Here is a 22,063-nt window from a genome sequence, read left to right as displayed (position 1 = left end):
CTAACAGCCTTCAGTGCAAATAAATGAATGAAAACTTTCACTGATGTTTTTACTTATTTTGTTATGTCACACATGTAATGATTCCATTGTTTAAGATCTATCTTATTCCATTGTTTAAGATCTATCGTACAAGAAGAGAAGTCATATGTCACACAACAAGAGTTAAATCATTTTTCACATGTAAAACAAAAGGTTTTGATGACTCCCCATAATATTTACTATGGGTCATACTGACCCCAGTGATTTAAGTTTATGTGAAATTCTGATTCTGCTTGTATTCTAATTGTATTACATTTGTATTTTGCTTGTATTTCACTTGTATTCTCATGGAATCCCATTCATATTCACTTACTTGTGCCCATCATGTGCCATACTTGTGTGTATTCCACTTTTGTTCAACTTATATCCTTCTTAATATTTAACATACATTCTTCATTTATTTCCCTTATGACCCCTTGATATTCCAGTCTTCTTCAGCTCCACATATATATTAGTATTTCAACATAAAAATTTGGCTCCATTTTTATTCAACTTTAATTCTGCTTATAATTTACTTGTGGTCTACTTATTCTATTCTTCTATTCCCCTTGTATCATTCTTATGTTCCATGTATGTTCTACCTCTATTTCGTTTTTGTGCTTGTGAATCTACCTGTATTTTACTTAATATGTCCCTTGTATGTTACTTATAACCCACTGTTATTGTGCATTATACTCTACTTGTGCTCCAATTGTTTTCTACTTGTATTCCACCTGTATCTATTTTTTACTCTACTTGAACTCAACCTGAATTTCTCTTGTATACAAGTTTTATTCTGCTTGTATTCCACTCATCCTACTTGTATTCAACTTGTACTCTGCTTGCATTCAACTTGTATTATAGCTGTACTCTTCTTGTATTCAACTTGTATTATACTTGTATTTTACGTGTATCCTAATTTATTCCACTTGCATTCTGCATGCTTTCACTTGTATTCCACTTGGATTCTAATAGCATTCCACCACTATTCTACTTGTATTCCACTTGTATTCTAATTGTATTTAACTTGTATTGAACCTATATTCCACCTGCATTCTACTTGCATTCTACTTGTATCTCAATTGTATCCTAATTGTATTCAACTTGTGCTCTAAGTGTAGTCCTCTTGTATTGTACTAGTGTTCCACTTGTATTCTAATTGTATTTCACTTTTGTTTTGCTGGCATGCTACTGGCATTCTACTTTCTTTCTAATTGTATGCCACTTGTATAATAATTGTATTACATTTGCATTTTAATTGTACTCCACGTGTATTATACTTGTATTTAACTTGTATTGCACTTGATATCTTCTTGTATTCTAATTGTATTCCACTTACATACTACTTGTGTTCCACTTGTATTCCACTTGTATTCTGCTTGTATTCCACTTGTGCACTACAGTAATGTACAGGACAGTGTGGTTTCTGACATGTTATATATGCTGCTACAGGATTGATGAGTTGACAAAGCAGTACAGTGAGCTGGAAGATGAGTTTAGGCTGGCACTGCAGATAGAGGCCAACAGGTTCTCAGAGGTAAGCTCATTATTACCTTCCAGGTCAGTGAATAATCAGTAGTATTTGTCCACTGAGTACTACTACCAGCTCCTATACACTGAAGTGTATCCTGTGGAGATGCTAGTACACAATAACCCTGAGACAAAGACTTAGTCCCTCTATATATATCAATATTGATTGTAACAAATGAACCTGTTTAAACTGAAAAGGAGCCCCAAAAACTTGGGAGATTCAGAACCTGAGGGAACCTAGACTTGCTTCATTTAGGGTATTAAGATTTATTAAAATTATTCTAATGAACATGAGCACTAAATATATATTAAGATGGCAGTTTGAAACAGTTGATAATGAGAGAATTTCAAGCCCTGTTCTGACTTTTGTCAGCCAGAAAAAAGTGGTTCAAATTCAAGAAACCGGACACAAGTGTTGTCATCTGATGTTTTAGGTGATTTCCATTCAATTTGTTGCTTGTAAATAGTGCCAGTATCTTGCAATTTAAATTGAGAAATTTTACTTGCTGCATTAACAATTTTGGAAACTTTACATCAATTTCAAACAGATAGACTCCCATACTAGCAATGACCATTGAAAACTGCAATATGCTGATTAAAAGACTTGTACAATGATGATAACATGGTTGTGTCAGTTTTAAAATAACTAAGATGGCGTAAAAAGTATGTCCGCTTTAAGCTAAAGCAGTCTGGACATGCTAGGTCATTCTGAACTTAGTTCAACTATTTCATAGGTTCTCTGTGAGGCAGATAACTGAAAACGATAACTTTATTGCATTTCATAATATTACAATATGCAATTCCAGTACTCGTAATAAATCATTTGTAGAAGTCTGACTCATTTGTTGAAAATGAAGATGAAAATTCTGTCTTCTGAACAGCATATATATACTTAAAATAACTGATTAAATGTGAAATGATTTGTAATATTTAGCTTGATAATATGTTGAAATCATACTGTTAAAGTTTAAATATCACATGTACCAGTGTGTCACTTTAAAGCAATGCATTACTGTCAAATTAGCCAAGCCTCTGCTATGGATCAGATTCATGAAATTGCTCCTCATTCAGTTCCAAATTCAGTTTAGATTAATCAAATTTGCAAGTATCATAAAACATTTTTAGTCAGAATATTTTGTTCCAAAGAAGGATTATAATTGTCTCGCTTTAAGCATATTCTGTGTCAGTCTAGGTCAACGTAGGCTCAGTATCGTTTGTTGCACTCCTACACTGAGTCTAAACCCTTGTAGGAGGTCACATGTGGTCATCTCTGAGCGTCCAATCATGTGCAAGACGGACAATTGGATTTAATCAATCAGATAACAGCTACTGTTACGGGTTTGGCAGGACTTACAAAATTCCCCAGTCACTGACACTCCCTCAACAAACAAACGTCTGCATAAAACAGATTTTGTATGTGCTCTATATACTCTCTGATGACATGGAGTGTAACAAATAATACTGAGACTAAGTTTACTTAGACTAAATTTGTCTGTCTTTACATTGTAATGGCCATTGAAATAGATATTAGAATCACACAGTTTCAGTACCATTCCAAGATGAGCATTTTATTCTTGTAGAATTGTGATTGGGTGTTTTTAATGAGTTTTAATAATTAATTTGTTCCAAACTGATTTTGTGTTCTATTATTCTGTTACTAGACACTGTCTGAGAGTATTTAATACCAATAGATGTGAAATGTGTATGACTACATGGAATGTATGACTTGTGAATGTGTATGACTTCATGGAATGTATGACCTGTGAATGCGTATGGCCTCATGGAATGTATGACTTATGAATGTTTGACTACATGGAATGTATGACCTGTAAATGTGTATGACCTCATGGAATGTATGACTTATGAATGTTTATGACTACATGGAACATATGACCCGCGAATGTGTATGACCTGTGAATGTGTATGACTACATGGAACATATGACCTGTGAATGTGTATGACTACATGGGATGTATGACCTGTGAATGTGTACAGTGTTCAGGAATGCTGCATTAAACAGCAATGTAACACATGAGGACTAGTTATGCTCACAGTCTTAAAAAATTACCCATTTCGTGCCAAGATATTGTATCTATGTTCTCAAAGTAATTTGGGTGATCAGTAATTGTGAACTTAAAACTAGTTTGACTGCAATGAATAGCAGTTTCAATTTTGCTATTGAAAAGCCATTTCCTTCTTACACAATATTAGTGATTACCATCAGTGCAGCTTTTGAAGAATACATAATTAAACATGGTAATTTCACTGAAGTTAATATTCAAACTACATCCTGCAATCATGGGAAGTGGCTGATCCATTTACCCAGCATGCTTCAGTAGGCTGAATTATTAATCACTTGTTATGCTTTGTGTTTACAGGGTGTAAGTACAGAATAACACAATTAATATTCAGCAGAGAACACACACTGTGATAAAAAGACTGCTCATTTGAGGTTGTGTTGTTTGATGACACCTTGGGGTTCCTGTTTATTGCCAAAGCCACTTTGCCTTACATGCCTTTAAACTATTCAGCAGATGTCAGACTAAGTGTAGAAGGAATAAAACAATTGCATTTGTTTTCATGAATGGATGCCCTTAAGTTTGTTAATGTCATCAACATCCATATTTGAATTTTGTGTAACTGGCAACTATTTTAAGGAGCTATATATACTGAACCACAAAAGAAACATCACTTGCAAGATTTGGTTCTCACAAAATGGTGTTTTTGTTATGATGGCATTGTTTTGCTAACTTGTTTTCAATCAAGATTGGTAGTTATTACCAAAATCAGTGTTTTCTGATGAAAAAGCATATCGACCAAACACATCTAGAAAGGCGGATGTGGCAAAAGGTTCCATATAACATTTGTGGAAATTAAAATGCACCAATGAAACCAATGAAAGTCAGTCCATAACTCATGACAACCAATAGTATGGATTTACAACTTCTTTAATGTTTACAACACGAGATTCCTTGGCTACTTCTTGCCCCTTCATCTGGTGAATGACATAGTATGGTAATGAGCAAAAATTATATAGTGTGTAAAGGAAGCCAGTGAGATAGTATTTACAGATGAGATGTACAGAGATCAAGAGGATTAACTGAAGTGTTGACATACTGGCTGTATATACAACTAGAAGGATAGGATTAACAGTTGGATGATTGGAAGCCAGTTATGAAAACAATGATATGAAAACACATTATGGGATAGAAGCCACTTATGTAAACAATATTAGGAAAAACACATGAAGGCATGTGCAGTGATAGTGGAAAACAAGGAGATACATGTTCATTGAAGGCTATGATCTTGCACCACTCATTTGGTAGGAAGACACCCTGATCTCTGTTAATTTCCGGTTTGGAGCGGTGGATCCAGCAGTTTCCTTTTTCGCCAGTTATTGACGTTGACGGCCAAAATCTCAGTGTCCTCCCAATTTATGGTGTGACCGGGATTTTTGATGATATGCTCTGATAGTGCTGATTTCATATCCGAGTTTTTCACCGTGCACAACGCCAGTATTGAAAAGACCGACAGTTGATACCAGAGAGAGAATATGGTGAAGGTGTGAAGACCTGTTTTCAAATGAGCGTATTGGTGAAAGAGACTCATGTGAAGGTCCAAGCATCTGGTGTGAGGTGCAGTCAGTCTGAACCTGAACCTGTTGCACTATAATCTTGGTCCTGGATGGGGAATGATGTGACAGCTGCTCGCTGTAATCTGACCACCTGAAAAGACCCCATGCTGTACCATGTTTCGGATGCTACAGAAATCACATCTTCCATCAAGACAATGATTGTGCCCACACTGACAGAGGAACACTGGACTTCCTAAGACAACATGGCATCAAACCCTCCAATAACCTGTGCTCAGCCTTCCGCTCAGCGATTCCCCACATTGGTACAATGTGTACATCCCATTTCTGGGGTACCCTGGAATATTGTTACAAGTGGTGTAAAACCCAGCTCACTCACTCGCTCTTGTACTTCAGTTGAATTCACTTGTCTGCGTCAAAACTTTATAGTCATAGAGTGTTTGATAAATGTTCTCTGATCTTTTCTAGTTTGCATTTACCTCATTGCAGACTCTTGTTCTATACCCAAACATGGAATCCTGTCTGAAGTGGCCCTTACTGCAATATTACTGGAAAATAACTCGATCACTCTGTCTGGCATTCTCTCCCTCCAGTTGTTGCAGTGTCTTACGCTTATACTCTCATTCATACTCTCACCCATGCATTCATGTACTCACATTCATACTCTAACCCATGCACTCATGTACTCACATTCATACTCTAACCCATGCACTCATGTACTCACATTCATACTCTAACCCATGCACTCATGTACTCACATTCATACTCTAACTCATGTACTCTCATTCATACTCTAACCCATGCACTCATGTACTCACATTCATACTCTAACCCATGCACTCATGTACTCACATTCATACTCTAATCCATGCACTCATGTGCTCTCATTCATACTCTAACTCATGCACTCATGTACTCTCATACTCTAACCAGTGTACTCATGTACTCACATTCATACTCTAACCCATGCACTCATGTACTCTCATTCATACTCTGACCAATGCACTCATGTACTCTCATTTATACTCTAACCCATGCTCTCATGTACTCTGATTCATTTATCAATTCTCATATACACTTTCAAACAGAAGCCTCATTTGTGCAAAATATTCCATCAGTTGAACTTGGGGTTGTTACTGAGCGGCACACACAGAGGAACGCATTCATTCACTCATTAACTCACAGGTAGAGCTCATGTTGACAAGACTCATCACAAAAATAGTCACTACGGTGAGCATCAAAACCTATTGCAGATACAGAACAATGACCTTTATGCCATTGAGGCAGCTGGGAGTTTCTGTGATCACAATACTGACAACCTTTACATGACAGCAAGTGGTAAATTCCTTCAAAGAACCACAAGATAAACTGAACCAAAGTGGCCTTTGTTGGCTGGCAGTATCACTGTTTGGCCTGTCACACCCCTGAAGAACATGTGGTCCTTGTAATGAGTTGTACCTATATCAAAGACAGAGTAGGGTGCCCTCTGGGAGCTAATTTGCCCCGCCAAAACACTAACATTATCTCCCTTGGCCAGACTCCATGTGATGACAATGGCTGCAGCTGTTCACTAAGGTGTTCAGTTAAATGTCGACATTTGTTAGAATGTGATGAAGAAATGTATTTGTGATTCATCAGGTTGTATGTAATTAGCTGGTTAGAGATGGCTTCCCATGTTATGAGTGAGTGAACAAAGGAAAGTTGAATGAATGAAGAGATGAATGAAAGATGAAAAATTGAATGGATGAAAATTGAACAAATAAAGGAATCAATGAAAGTTGACTGAAAGTTTAATGGATTAATGAAAGTTGCACATGTTTATGAAATCTGAACGAGGTAATGAAAATTGAATTCATGAGTGAATTAAGGAAAGCTGAATAAATTAATGAAATTTAGCAAATGTTAAAGGCATAAAAAAAGTTGAAAGAAATTTAACTAAATTAATGAATGAATTGAACAAATATTTGAAAGATGAATAAGTGTTGAAAGTTGATTAGATTTGTGGAAAACTGAGTAACTAAGGAATAAAATTCACCAGTAGATAGATACAGACTCACACCACCTCCAGCTGTGTCAATCCCAGACAAGAATTCTTTCTTTCAATAAATTTAATTGACTGCATACTCAGGTAAACCTATGTTTATTAATACCTTTGTCTCAAGCACCAACTTTGAGATTGTGCTGTCTGATCCCATCATCCAATTAATTGTAAGGGCTTGCCCAAATAAAGAACTCTGACATGGGATTAACCAGTCCCAATTCATTTTCACTTAATCCCTTCTTTATCCATTGATGGATGTTTTCCAGACGAATGTAACAAGGATCAATGAAATGCCCTTCTTAACTCCACAACACTTTCTTGTCCACAAAACAGTGACAGATTTGGCTTGTGTCAGATTTTTGTCCAATGTTTTGGTGTGCCACTATTTCCTTACAGCTGTAATGTTCAACATAAGTATGCTTTGAAGTTAGAAAACATGTCTCATCTCTTTGGGAAAATGAAAATTAGGTCAACTCTTCTGACTGACCCTATCTGATCAAAGTCATCGAGAAATGTTTGCAAGCTTGTAATCTGAAGGAGTAGTGATATTTTCAGCATTAACAAATATAGATAGTGTGTCTGATTAGTGATCGTAAGTAGAAATTGTAGTTTGTTATGGCCATATTTTGTTTAACTTTTTTTCGATCAGTTATTTTCAAGAGTGTTTGACATAGTTTGCATAAATGAAGACGTCATTACTTCATGCTGATTTGGGTTTTTTTTAGTAAAAGCATGGACATCAACAGGCAATCAATATGATCATAACTGTCAGAACTCAAATTGGTGAAAAATTTAATCCTCTGGGTTTTTTTTTTTTTACATTTTGACAGCTCCAGACGGCGTTTGAAAAAACAAGGCGGGAAAATGAAGATAACCGTCAGCTTATATTGACAGCACAGAAAAAGGATGAAAAGTCGTCAGCAATGATCAGTGAACTAACAGCGGTAAGACAGTCAGTGTGGTTTCGACAGAATTGTATATCTCAATTTTGCTCTGAGATCCAGTTTGGACATCTTGTTTCAAATGTGACTCAATATGACATATTTAGCCATGTTTCTTCCCATTTGTCCTTGTGATATTGCTGCAGTGTTACCAGATGAATTGATCTTCAGTAACCCATGCTTGTGTCATCACGTAGGTACGGTGTATGGTGCATTGACTAGGGAATCAGCTCATAATTAAGATTATAATACATTCTCGAATATTCTTCTTCTTTAGTTGCTTACACAAGACATGACAAACAATGAGGTGAACTTACTTCCAGCTCAACCTCAGGATGTTTCCTACAAGTGGAATTATCCTGCTTTTGGTAGTCCCAGTTGGAATACCGGTCTCCCTGTTTTCAATATAGATGTGAGCACATATGTAACAGTTTTTGACAACAATGGACAGGCAAAGACTCAACAATAAACAGAGAAACATCAGCACTTCCTTGCATAGTTGATGCAATGAGAGACACAGCTAAGGGGGATGACCAATAAAGGCCATAAATGTCATATACATGTACTGTAATTATTGGAAGTGACAAAAAAGAACAGGGTGACTGACAAGAAAGTGTACATGGCGGTAGTGATAAAGATTAAAAATGCAGATTAAATAATAACAAATAAGTCTCATATGGCGTGACTACATAGTTTTAGGGTTTTAGAAATATTTGCATGATGGTTTTCCTGAATTAGACACTATAACACTCGTAATAAGTGACAGTCAGGATCAGGTGGTGAGACTCACTGACTTGGTTGACACATCATTGTATCCCAGATGTGTAGATCAATGCTCATGATTTTGATCACTGGATTGTTAGATCCAGACTTGTTTATTTACAGACAGTTGCCATGAAGGGTTAATATTGGTTATTAACCAACCAACCAACCAAATCTTTACCATTCGTCCGCAAGCATATTTCTACTTGAAGTAGAAGATTACCTGTTGGAGTTAACTCCCTATAAACGTCAAAGATGACATGCAAATATTGAAGTGAGTTAGCAATATTCCAGCAATGTAACTGAAGTTGAATATTCAGCAGAGCAATGATTATGTAAATGTCAGTAAAGTTGGAAATTTTTCAATGCAGATGAAGATAACTGCCAATTTATCAGAAAGGAAAAAACTCAAACTTCATTATTTTCAAATGTGTCCTTCTAGAATGAAATAAGAATACTAAAAATGCCAAAATCAAAGCTTTTGTCAAGGTAAGAATTAAAAAATAACTAAGAAAGCATAACCCCAAATAAAACATATGTTACCTACATTGTAATTTTTGTCTAAGTTACTCTGTGGGAAACAGACCATCTGTCTCTTCATGACAGTCCCACAGGGCCCTTAACCAGTGTTGGGAATTTGTTAAAATCTGAGTGATGAGGGGTGGTGGGGTAGCCTAGTGGTTAAAGTGTCCGCTCATCAAGACTCAGGTTCTATTAACAGGGATACAGTGTGTGAAGCCCCTTTCTGCTGTCCCCTGCCATGATATTGCAGAAATATTGCTAAAAGTGGTGTAAAACCCAACTCACTCACTCATAATTCATGATTGGTTCTTTAAAAAATAATTGGTCAGTGTTGTTTTTCAGTTATGGTTCTTCATGCACAAAAAATACAGAAAAAAAACAGGTTGTGATTTGTTCTATTTGCAAATGTACAAAATACATTTATAAAGTTCACATCCAACATGCACCTTTAAACAACAACCCGGAGTCAGTCTTCGCTTGGAACAAGCTTGTAGTTAATTTAATGACACAGACGAAAACAACAAAATACTGTTAATGTAAACCTGTGTTCCAAAGTCGTTTGTGTTTGCTTTTGAGAAAAAAATGATTGATTACTTTGTCACTTGGTCACTGCAATCAATGTTTGATTATTTCATTCAACCTGAATACACTACTCTTAACCATGAAGAGTTGTGAAACAGAGTTTTATGACATTTGATTTGAAAGCACAACCATAGGTTTCTTGTGTACTAAAGGGACATAACTCTGCACAGCAAATTGTTGCACCTATGATGCCAGCACGCTGTGTCCCTTTACTGATAACAACACGCTTACTGTTGTTGCACATCAACAGTCATTATGTCCAAACAGAAAGGAGCCACCATGCCCAGCAAAATAAAAAATGTATCATCAAAATCTCGTACAAACTGTCTCTTCCAAATAAAATTTCAAAGCTGAAATGGAGAGTCAAAATATTGTACAAACTGTCTCTTCCAAATAAATTTCAAAGCTGGAATGGAGAGTCAAAATCTTGTACAAACTGTCTCTTCCAAATTAAATTTCAAAGCTGGAATGAAGTGTCGGTTTCACAAAGTAATTGTAGTGCTTCAACAGTCGTAAGGCTATATTAAAGTACGCTTGCTTTCCGGAAATGGGCTCAGATTGTGCACTTAGAGCATTCTTGTTATCAGTGTGAGTATTCATCTAGTGAATGGAGTTTAGCATGTCATAAAGGCATTTATTATCATCATTATTATTATCATATAAATATCCTAAGATCATACACACTGTAGCCATCTTTTACTGCTGATACAAAATAGTTCTGAAAAGTTCCAAAACAGGTATCAATTACCAACAAAATCAATAAACTGAATGAAGTTATCATCAATGACAGAATATGTTCAGTGGTGTGCTCCAATTGCCATATTGTCGATTATGAATGTCAATTTGTCAAAAGGGGCATCAGCTGGTCTTGATGTACACACCTTTCAAGCGTTACATTCAATAAAAGTAGGGTATTTAGGTCACAAGGATTAATTTCTTCCATACATGATTTATTGACAGTTTGAAAATAACATATGTGTTGTACATAAACTAGCAATTTGTCCTGATAACCTAATATGTCATTGTTCTTTTAGACAATACGTTATCCTTCTGTGGTATTTTGATGTTTTTTTCATAACATTACTCTCTGCAATACTATTTCATCTGTATGATGGCACTTTGTAAATAATAAAATCTGGGCCAAATGATCCAGTGATCAATATCATGAGCATCAATCTACACAATTGTTATATAATGACATGAGTCAACCAAGTCAGAGATTCTGATCAACCGAACCATTGGTCTCCACTAATGACAAGCATGTTTTGCTGAAGACAAATTCAAAATGGATCTTCGCAGGTCAGTTATGAATGTAGTAAGCATATGTAATTTATTGACAGATCTTAATGGCTGGGTTTTTGTTTACATACTAACCCTTTAATGAACTTCGAAGAAGCTAAAGCTGGAAGAAGTCTGACAAATGATAACTTTTGTGTGCAAGCTGGTGTATTTCTGTTTACAGCTGGTCAAGGAACAGAAAGGGAGAATATCTGAACTGACTAAGTCCAAGCATGAACAGAATGTGGACTTCAGGGTAAGCTGTGTGAGAGGATAGTGTAGTGTTTCCAGATAAGTGCTTGGTTCTACAGCACCTCGTCTTAGCCCAGACAGTCACAGTAACTGGTGAAGAAGCAGGGAGAGGTAGTTAAATGGTTGCCTTACATACTCTTATTGATAAAATCTAAGATCTATCAGTCATACTCTCAGCCGTACCCACATATCCTCACTGTTAAACTCTTTCTCTCATAAACTCTCACACAGAATCCTTCTCATTCGTTCTACATAATGTATTGGTCGTACACTTTTATTATCTTCCAAATTTTGGAATGATCAATCTCTCATGAAACATTCACTCACTCACCCAACCACCCACTCACTCACTCTCTTACTCAAGCATGGCAGAATTTACTCACTCACTCAAACATGGCAGAATTCACTCACTCACTTACTCAAACATGGCAGAATACACTCACTCTCTTACTCAAATGTGGCAGAATTCTCTCACTCAAACATGGCAGAATTCACTCACTCATTCAAACATGGCAGAATTCACTCACTCACTCAAACATGGCAGAATACACTCACTCTCTTACTCAAACATGGCAGAATACACTCACTCTCTTACTCAAACATGGCAGAATTCACTCACTCAAACATGACAGAATTCACTTACTTACCCACTCAAACATGGCAGAATTCACTCACTTGCTCACTCAAACATGTCAGAATTCACTCGCTCAAAAATGGCAGAATTGACTCACACACACATGACAGATTTTACACAAAGACTACACTCATACAATAACTCATTCCCACAAAACACAATTCACTCCCACACACACAACACTCCAAAAATCCATTATGGGTGACTCTGTAGGTGTGATGCTTTCAAAGCTAAATCTGTCCACTCTAAGTCACGCCAGGCAATGATCAAGGCATTTGGGATCATGTTATGATTCCACATCAGTCAGTGAAGCTGTCGACTTTTGTTTAATCATACATTCACATTTCTTGTCTGATGCTGGTCTTGCAGGGGCATACTGATGAGAACGTTATACAACGTGACAACGCATGTCTCAAACAGTATCCACGATTAACATCAGCAGTTTTTAAGAGGCATTAGAAGTAGAACAAATAGAAACACGTCATGTTTTTATAGAGAGCAACTTCTTCCTATCCTTCATACAAAGTATCAGAGCTGAGTCTTGCTCTTTATCAGGTTAATGCACAGTGTGTTATGATGTTTGAAAAATAGGAAAGTCAGTTTTTCCATCTGACAGATATCCTTTGGATTTAAAAATATGAATTATTATCAGAACCTTTCACTTACATGACTGTTGTGATATGTTGCAGCTGGTTTATTGTTTTTGTAAGTGTTGGCATCAGTGTCCTTAAACAGTCGTTTTTAGGAGCCATTAAACCAGTGGATGAATCCTTAGGAGAAGTTCTGTTTCTTTAAAATAATTTGTGGTTTGTAAATTTGTTTTTGAAATCTTATGAAATTTATCATATGTATTGTTTTAAAGTATGAGGATTATCTGAATTTAGGATATATTAAAGGAAGAATGTATTATATGGATGGAGGAATTCATCTTAGGAAAAAGAGAGCCAACCCCCCTTCCTAATTTTCATGCAACATTTTCTAAACCCCTACATAAATTTTTTACTACCTTTCCCCCAGCCTAAGCCTATACAAAATTACCAGTCTGTGAAAAAAGTTAAACTTCATAATTAAATTTTCTATTAAAAAAGATAATTTTTTCATACTTTTGATAAATATTGTTGACTTCATCAAGCACTCTCGTATGCTTGAAATTATCTTTGGACAATATGTCTGCAAGAGTTTAAAAATCCCAGGACAAGTCAGTGTTCAATTCAGGCAGTCAAATAATGGTATCTTACTTGTCCATGGAGTAGATAATTTATACTTTTGGTTTCAAACATGCACATAATCTTGGATTTCATTTCATATCTGCTCATAATGAAGCTATTAAAGTTTACAATGATAATAAAGTAGAGCTAGTAGAGAGTGAAATTATCACTCTTCGATAAACAGTCCAGTAAACATTAACATCACGCATTGTGTCATAAAATCAGGCTAGTGGACCTAGTGGAAAATTAGTTACTTTCTTGGAGTCACTTATCCAGTGGCAAGTGGCTTTTCAAAATATTTTTGAATCCTTGGTCTGTTATAAAGGCAACGTACCCAATCACTCCCTTATTCACTACCTTGTGTGGGAGGATCGTCTCGCCAGTGGTCAATTAGTGTAAATCTTGTCCTGTCAGATGTAAATCTTGTCCAGTCTGGTGTTAATCTCACCATGCTAGGTGGGTGGTGGGTAGCCTAGTGGTTAAAGTGTTCACTGGTCAGACTGAAAACCGGGTTTATTACCCACATGGGTTCAATGCATGGAGCCTGTTTCTCGTGTTCTCGCCAAGATATTCTTGGAGTATTGCTAAGATCAGTGTAAATCTCATTCAAGTGAAGTGTGTGAGTGAATAAGTTTAGTATAATGATGGTTTTAGCAATATTCCAGCAATATTAAGGTGGTGGACACCAAAAAGGTACTTTCTATCCATTTGGGTAATTGAACCCGTGTCTTTGGTATGACAGGTGGCAGCTTTAACCACTAGGCTACCCCACCACTTCGAAGTCAAGTGAAGCTAATGTCTCCCATTCATAATCAGATGATTGAGCTTTGTTTAATTTTTCAGAAACAAAAAAATGAAAAAAACATTCAATATTATTTATGAATCATAAATACATTGTCAGAATATCTTGCTGCATGTGCAGTGTTCACAAAGATTAAGTCATGTCAAATCCACTTCATCAAATGGCCATTTCGGTTGTTTAACTTGTAAGTATGAACTTTTCCAATTTTGCTCGTTTTTTCAACACTGATTATATTTAAGATCCCATTGATCTGTTCATAATAAGGTATTGCAGACGTAAAAAGTTGATAAATGGGTGTAACCAAATAATTAAATCCAGACGAACAGCAAACTTGGAAGAGACATGTTCTCCATTACGCTCAGGTTATGGCCATGATACATCAAAAGAGAACGGGAATCTGGTGGTGGTCAGAGAGACTAATTTCCTCATAACGGTTGTCCAAATATTTCAGGAACGAGTGACGACTCTAGAGGCCCATGTGGAGGAAGCCAGGAAAAGAATGGTGCAGCTTGAATTGCTCAAGAAGGTAAGAGTTGTCTCCCTTTTGGAGCTGTTAGATCACACCTGGGCAAAAGCTTCACTGCAGTATTTAAATTTTGAACCCCTAACAGGAAATATTTATGTCTCATAGATTATTTACTTGGCATATCAATTACATGAAGAGGACATATTGACCATGGTCTGATGCACTTTTTTCACTTATTGTATCAAAATAGCAGAAAAAATGTTACCTCATGGGGAACCCTGATGTTATCAGTGAGTAACAGGACAGCATTGAGCTTGTCAATTTATCTTCATTATGTAATAGACAGCATCAGTGATGCAGAGTGTGCAAATGAGGACACCCAATAGCAACTACTCTTTGAAATTGGTCTTTTCTAAAATGCATTCCATGCATAATTTTTCCATCAGCTTTCATGGCAGCAAATATTTCCTATTTCTCATGCTAATGAGGAAATAAAGTGCAAGGAATATGCCGTAATTTTGATATTTTTTTCAAGATTTACATACAGACTTAGTACAATTGTTTGTTTATCATGATACAGATTAGAAATAAGAGATGCATTGTATGATGGTCTTTAATGTCTGCAGTTCTGTTATTAGCCTGCAGATACATCAAACATGTAATCAAACATTTACATAAACTTTAAAATAATTGATCATCGTTTTTGAAGTCAATGCTAACTCTAAATGAGGAGATCAAAGCCATCCCAGTAGTCAAATTCACACTCATTATTGTTATCACATTCAATCTGAAAGCCTGTATTCTAAAAAGAATTACTTGTTATTTTGCCTTTAATTAGACCAGCACCAAATTTAATTATGCTATGTATATTTTGTGATTTATCTTGACAATCCAGGGCTGGTGCTATATATTGCTGTCTGTAATGTAAGTTTGTGGAAGCAGGATGTATGAAAGGGGTATCAGGGAATGGTTTCTTGTTCTTCAGGTCTTTTTGGGTTCTATTGTTCATGGCAACTGCTTTTTGGAAACAAGCATGACATTAACATTTGTTTGGTTTGTTTAATGTTGCATTCGGCAATAATCCAGCTATATGGGCATCGGTCTACAAATAATCAAGTCTTGACCAGCCATCCAGTGATCAACAGCATGAGCATTAATCTATGCAGTTAGGATACGATGACAAGTCAGCCTGACTTCCTGATCCTGTTTGTCACCTTCTACACATTGATAGTTTGATACTGGATTGAGAAAGTTGACACTTTGCCCTAAAGCTACTATCACTGAAACATTATGCACAAAATATACACATTTTTTAAGTCTTTGAATTGCATTTAGAAGTAATACACATAAAGGCAAGAATTTTATGGAGGGTAACTTTTTTATTGTGATAGACTCAAAGAATATTCTTCAAAGCATTGTGTCAAGAAGATGATATCAGTAAAACTCTTGTTGTTATGCACATTTTTGCCACAGAAACACTTCCAGCTGTGTATGCTCTGCAGCTGGGCTTCACTCTGGACACATTACTGTACTATATTTGTCACCACCACCGTTAGGTTTTCCCATGTCTCAGAGACCAAAGATCTGGGTTAGAATTGATCTTCAGTAACCCATGCTTGTCACAGGAGCAAACTAATGGGATCAGGTGGTCAGGCTCACTGACTTGGTTGACACATGTCATCATATACTATTTGTGTAATACTATATATGAGCATTGATGCTCATGATGGTGATCACTGGATTGTCTTACCCAGAATTGGTTTTTATTGATCAGACATCTTTCATGTAGCTGGAAAATTGCTGACAGCTGTGTAAAACAGTAACCACCCAAACAAACATGACCAAGACCTACTGGAGCATTACACTAATATTTCTTTAACCCTGAACCTGATATAACTGAAATACATTTTTATCTAAACGTTCACAGCGCTGAATACTACAGTCCATCAATTTATCACCAGTATTTTGGGTTTAACTGCACTATTTCTCCATTGCTATCTGCTGGTTTGTCAGCACATACCTGGTATGCGTCTATGATGTTTGTCACTCAAATCTTTCATCATATTGCCATAGCCAGAATACTTTTCAAAGTGGACTTGAACAGTGACTGTATGTTCCAGGAGAAGGCTCGTCTCTCTGCTGAGGTCCATGCCCAGGAGTCTGTGATTGAAGGCTTGAAAGCAGAGAGGAAGTTATGGGGGCAGGAACTCGCTCAGCAAGGTGAGCTATGTAGAGAGTCTTTGATGCATAATATATCAAGAAGTTTAAAACTTTGATTCTTGTCACTTCCTCCTCCTTCTCATCCTCCTCATCCTTCTCCTCCTCCTTCACTACTCCTCCTCCTTCACCTTCTCATCCTCATTCTCATCCTCCTCATCCTCCTTCACTACTCCTCCTCCTTCTTCACCTTCTCATCCTCATTCTCATCCTCATCCTCCTTCTCCTCCTCCTTCACTACTCCTCCTCCTTCTTCACCTCATCCTCATCATCATCCTCCTTCTCCTCCTTCACTACTCCTCCTCCTTCTTCACCTTCTCATCCTCATTCTCATCCTCATCCTCCTTCTCCTCATCCTCCTCCTTCACCCCTGCTCACCCCCCCTTCTCCTTCTCCTTCTCCTTCTCATCCTCCTCCCTCACCCCTGCTCATCCCCCTCTTTCTCCTCCTCCTTCTTCTTCTCTCCTCCTCCTCATCCTCCTCCTTCACCCCTGCTCATCCCCCCTTATCCTTCTCCTTCTCCTTCTCATCCTCCTCCTTCACCCCTGCTCATCCCCCTCTTTCTCCTCCTCCTCCTTCTTCTCTCCTCCTCCTCATCCTCCTCCTTCACCCCTGCTCATCCCCCCTCCTTCTCCTTCCCCTTCTCCTCCTCCTTCACCCCTGCTCATCCCCCTCTTTTTCCTTCTCCTCCTCCTCCTTCACCCCTGCTCATCCCCCTCTTTTTCCTTCTCCTCCTCCTCCTTCTCCTCCTCCTCCTCCTCATATTGTTGGAATATTGCTAACTAAAAGTGGCATAAAACTAAACTCATTCACTCACTGCCACCGAACTCCATCATCAAACCCATGCAAAGTGATGGGCAAAGGCGAGAGTACACAGTACAATCCTTGTATCATCTGAATATTATTTCAGCTGGGTATGTGTGTGTTTCAGGTTCATCTTTGGCACAGGACCGAGGACGTCTGGAATCCAGGATTGAGATCCTTAACCAGGAGAATGCCACACTCAAGAAACAGCTTGAGGTGAGAAACAAGTAAAGGAACCTCAAGAAAATTCAAGTGTTCATTTTATATTTTCCAGTTTTCATCATCAGCTTTGAATAGTGTTGAGGAATAAATAAACACTGCCTTGAAGTGGTATTCCCTTATTTGTTTCCCTCAGTATATATTGTTTGAAACATAAAACCTGCAGCATTTCTGGCTGTAATCAACGAAACCTTTACACAGTACTCATAACCAGTGTTCCCAGTAGTAGTGCATTAAGTCAGAGATGGGACATCATCTTTTTGTTATGTTTTTATTCCAGAGAGAGACTGACGGTCTCAGAATCAAGTCCAAGGTCATTGATGATCAAACAGAGACCATTCGGAAACTGAAAGAGGTGAGAATTACAGATATCAGTGTCTCCCCACTCGGCTACATCAGAAACATGCAGACCAGACAGAAGATCAACACATGATGTAGCCTTGCTCAAAGGCTATACTGAAGGCTAGGGATGTATAATAATTCTATCCTTTTGAGAGGCAAATCTAGAAAAGGGACAGTGAGAGGATGCCTGTTTGTTAGAAATCTTATCTGACGAATCTTGGAAAAGTGAAACTTGGTAAAGTTATGTTGACTGAAAATAGATTGATCAAATCCTTTTCAGCACTGATTAAGTAGAATTCCCTTGCTTTCATTGTAATATCATGAGTCTGCTTATATTGCATGGATGAATATCTTAGGAAATACCAGAGACCATATGATTATCTGTTATCTGTTATATGGTCTCTGGAAATACACAAATAAGAGTAATTAAAGGCACACTATTATGCCAATAAAAGTCAGTATTGCATTTGTGTCATTAATACTATCAGATCCCAGCAAAGCTACGCTATAGTTTATTCCGAAAAAAATTACATATTAACATTGCATAATGAAATTAAAACCTGGAATGAATTAATGCCATTAAATCAATGCATTAAATCAACTCTTGCACCCTCAACTTTATTTCAAGCAAACACCATAGAGTTATGCCCCTTGGAACACTCTTTACGAAAATCCAAGAGAGCAGGTTATAAATGGGCCAGTTTGGCAAACACCGACAGCGCAGAATAATAAGAATTTTATTGCATAAATAGGGAGCCAAAGTGCATATGCCCCAACACATGCGCACACACGCAGGCACACACACACACAAATATTGTCAAAAAAGCATGACATTGTGCCTTTAAGTACTGAATTAATCTTTAGGGAATAAGTGCAAGGGGATACCTTTTCCATTGTTTTGCTTAAAGTATCAAGTGAAAATGGCAAAGATAATTTGTCTGGGGATGTTCATGATATGAGCATGTTTTTATCTGTATTAAACATATGGTACCACAGTTTAGAAATGTCATCTCTTTTTGTGCACTTTGTTGGTATAAAATCTCTCCTGCAACGCAGTTATATGTAACTTTACTCAGAGACAAATTGTTAATAAGGGCAACATGCAAATTTTTAGTAACTTTCATGTCAAAAAGGGCATTTTTAAATATGCAGAATCTGTATGTAAAGCCTGTGACTGTCAATTAGTAGAAGGTGAATACTATGACTTTTTATCCTCCAGAGGGGGATATTGTGATTACCTCGTCCGGCTGTCCATCCATGCATCCATCTGTAATGATTTTGTTTATGGAGCATAACAAAAAAGATGTTCAGTATTTTTCAACAAAAACTGGTATATACACCTAACAGAACTGCTGCATTTTATTATTTGTAGATTGTTGGCATTTTTGTCTTTATCAGTTTCCATGGAAACAATTTGGACTTTGTCTCAACAGGGAGGATCTTGTATTTATATAAATACACTTAAGAAATATTTTTTTCTTACCTCATTATTGTAAAGGTAGAATTTTGTTTGTAAATTATTTAATTCCTGTGATATCAATGTACCAAGTTTGATAGCTATGTATCAATGTAAGTTGTTTAAAATGAGATTAAAACAAGATTTATCAGTAACAGTTAGTCTGTTTCACAGTCCCTGAACCACATTATTCTGCCTACTGCCAAGCCTTCTCTACAGTGCTAAACCCTTAAATGAACAGAGTCAAGATTTCCTAAGGTTCTGAATCTCTGGTCTCCCTAGGTCTCCTTTTCAATTAAACTGGGTTTGTTTGTTACTATCAAAATTATATAATATATACAGAGACAACGCCTAAGTCTAATTGACACCCTGGACCAGTGACCTAAATGTTATATATCTTACAACTACACTTAGAGCCCTGTACCCGAATGATGAAATAAACATGATTGATGTACAGGATATAGCATGGCCCATGGGCATCTTTACTTCTTTGTAATGTTCATGGGTCATGCTTTTTCCAGTTTATAAAGCGACCAAAGATATACTTTTGATATAATTTCAATATTTGGTATTTAGTGTTGAAATCAAATGGGATGTGACTGGCAGCCAACACCTCACCTTGCAGTGCACATTCTCCACACATTCCACCAATGCCCTTCACGCACTACCCATCTTGCAAGGAACATGCGGTTCATGGAGACAATAAGCTCATTCTTCACAGTGATCCTTTGTAGCTTAGTGGTTAAGAAAGGGGTTGCAGGTTCGAAACCGAGTGTTGGCACGACATGTTTGAAATTGTCAATAATGTCATATTTTAGGATCATATTCAGTGATGGCATGATAAAGTTGTGTCGATCTTCAAAACAAGAAATACTGAAAAGTCAAGGGATATTCCTCTGAAAATCTCTGGTCAGAGGGACAATAGTGATGTAATATCTTGGGGCAGAGGGACAGTATTGAAGTCATGCCCCTCATTCAACACAGCATCAGGTATGACAAGACATGGTGCCTCAACAGAACAATAGAGTGACATCACTGGAGGTCTTTAATTCTATGTACATACACTCATCCTTCACCATAATGTGGACCTTGGGATTCATGAATGTCCCCCCGCGTTTTTAGACATGTGCTTTGTTTATAACATGGAATAAGTATAGGAGAAAATACTCCTCGGTTTTGGTAGACGGTGTAAAACAGGAGGGGGAGGGATTTCCCCACCCCGATGGTTTTACATTGTCTACCAAAACTGAGAAGTGTTTTCTCTTACACCGTCAATGATGGGTTACTACAATGTAGATGATCATTTACTCATAACAATCACTGAAGCGCATGTAAAGTTAATTTAATGACAGTAACTATAAGTAGATAATTTAGCCCCATCACCTTCGTCTGCCTGGTGCCCATGCGGTAGAGCGTCTGCCTATGAATCTGAGGTTTGCGGCTCAAATCCCGCTTGTGGTAAACATTTGTGTCATAGGCTTAATCTTGAACGATATTTTTCAATTGATTTCAAACACCCATGTATCATTTGAATGTTGATGTTCATATATTAGTCTAGGAAAAGTAAAACCTGGGAAGCGGTCTTACTAACGAAAAGTGAAACCTGGGAAGAGGTCTTTCTTCCGAAAAGTAAAACCTGTCCCTCCAAAACAAAAACCTCCAATGCGATTATTTTGGGAAAACAAGAGATGACTTAATATACAGTGAGAAGCACAGTGCAGGTTTATATAGATATAGATATGCATGTATTTGTTAAGGAATTTGATGTGTCAGTGAGAAGCACAGTGCAGGTTTATATAGGCCAAGTAAAACATCATATAAATGGAATTAGGACATGATTCATTCATTTCCATGAAGATATTTTTATTGCCAACTATCTCAATAATGCTAAGTTGGCAAAAGTGTCCTCAGTGTTTATCAAACAGAATGATGATATAGCTGGATTATCGGAAAAGACAGAATTGTGTATTTTTACTGCTCTTCTAGGGTCTTGTTGAACGAGATGGAGAAATAAAAAAAGCTCGAGAAGATACTTTGAAATTACAACAGGACTTAGAAGCTCAGTTATTGGAGGAAAGAACAGCTAATCAGGACACCCAGGTGAGTCACATGATACTGTTTGGATAAACTGACATTATATAGTTTTACGTCATCTTCTAAAGTCCTCTCATGTAAGTTTTCTTCACATATCATTAAGCGTGGATGAGCTTTTTAAATTGTTGTTGCAGCTTACATTCCTCCATACTTGACTCTTCTATGGATCTCTGACATTTAATCGTCTTGCAGTGTAGGATTTCCGTTTCATGTCCTTTGTTGGAGAATAAACTATCTGCCTGGATGAAAGATAACTGTGATGTCACACATTTGATCCAGGATGAAAATGGAGATCTTGGCATA

General features: G+C 37.1%; 1 protein-coding gene across 1 annotated transcript in view; it reads left to right on the top strand.

Moving 5' to 3' along the window:
• The window catches only part of LOC137257987 (leucine-rich repeat and coiled-coil domain-containing protein 1-like), a 489,406-nt gene that overhangs the window by 462,693 nt on the left and 4,650 nt on the right, over positions 1 to 22,063 (top strand). The window contains exons 16-23 of the mRNA XM_067795512.1: positions 1,471 to 1,555; positions 8,012 to 8,125; positions 11,451 to 11,522; positions 14,614 to 14,688; positions 16,749 to 16,848; positions 17,777 to 17,865; positions 18,149 to 18,223; positions 21,653 to 21,766. Coding sequence (XP_067651613.1) covers positions 1,471 to 1,555; positions 8,012 to 8,125; positions 11,451 to 11,522; positions 14,614 to 14,688; positions 16,749 to 16,848; positions 17,777 to 17,865; positions 18,149 to 18,223; positions 21,653 to 21,766 — 724 coding nt within the window. The remainder of the gene's footprint in view (positions 1 to 1,470; positions 1,556 to 8,011; positions 8,126 to 11,450; positions 11,523 to 14,613; positions 14,689 to 16,748; positions 16,849 to 17,776; positions 17,866 to 18,148; positions 18,224 to 21,652; positions 21,767 to 22,063) is intronic.

This window comes from Haliotis asinina, chromosome 12, assembly GCF_037392515.1.
Source record: "Haliotis asinina isolate JCU_RB_2024 chromosome 12, JCU_Hal_asi_v2, whole genome shotgun sequence".
Lineage (NCBI taxonomy): Eukaryota > Metazoa > Mollusca > Gastropoda > Lepetellida > Haliotidae > Haliotis > Haliotis asinina.
Note: the sequence above shows the minus strand (reverse complement) of the source record. Positions and strands in the feature narration are given on the sequence as shown.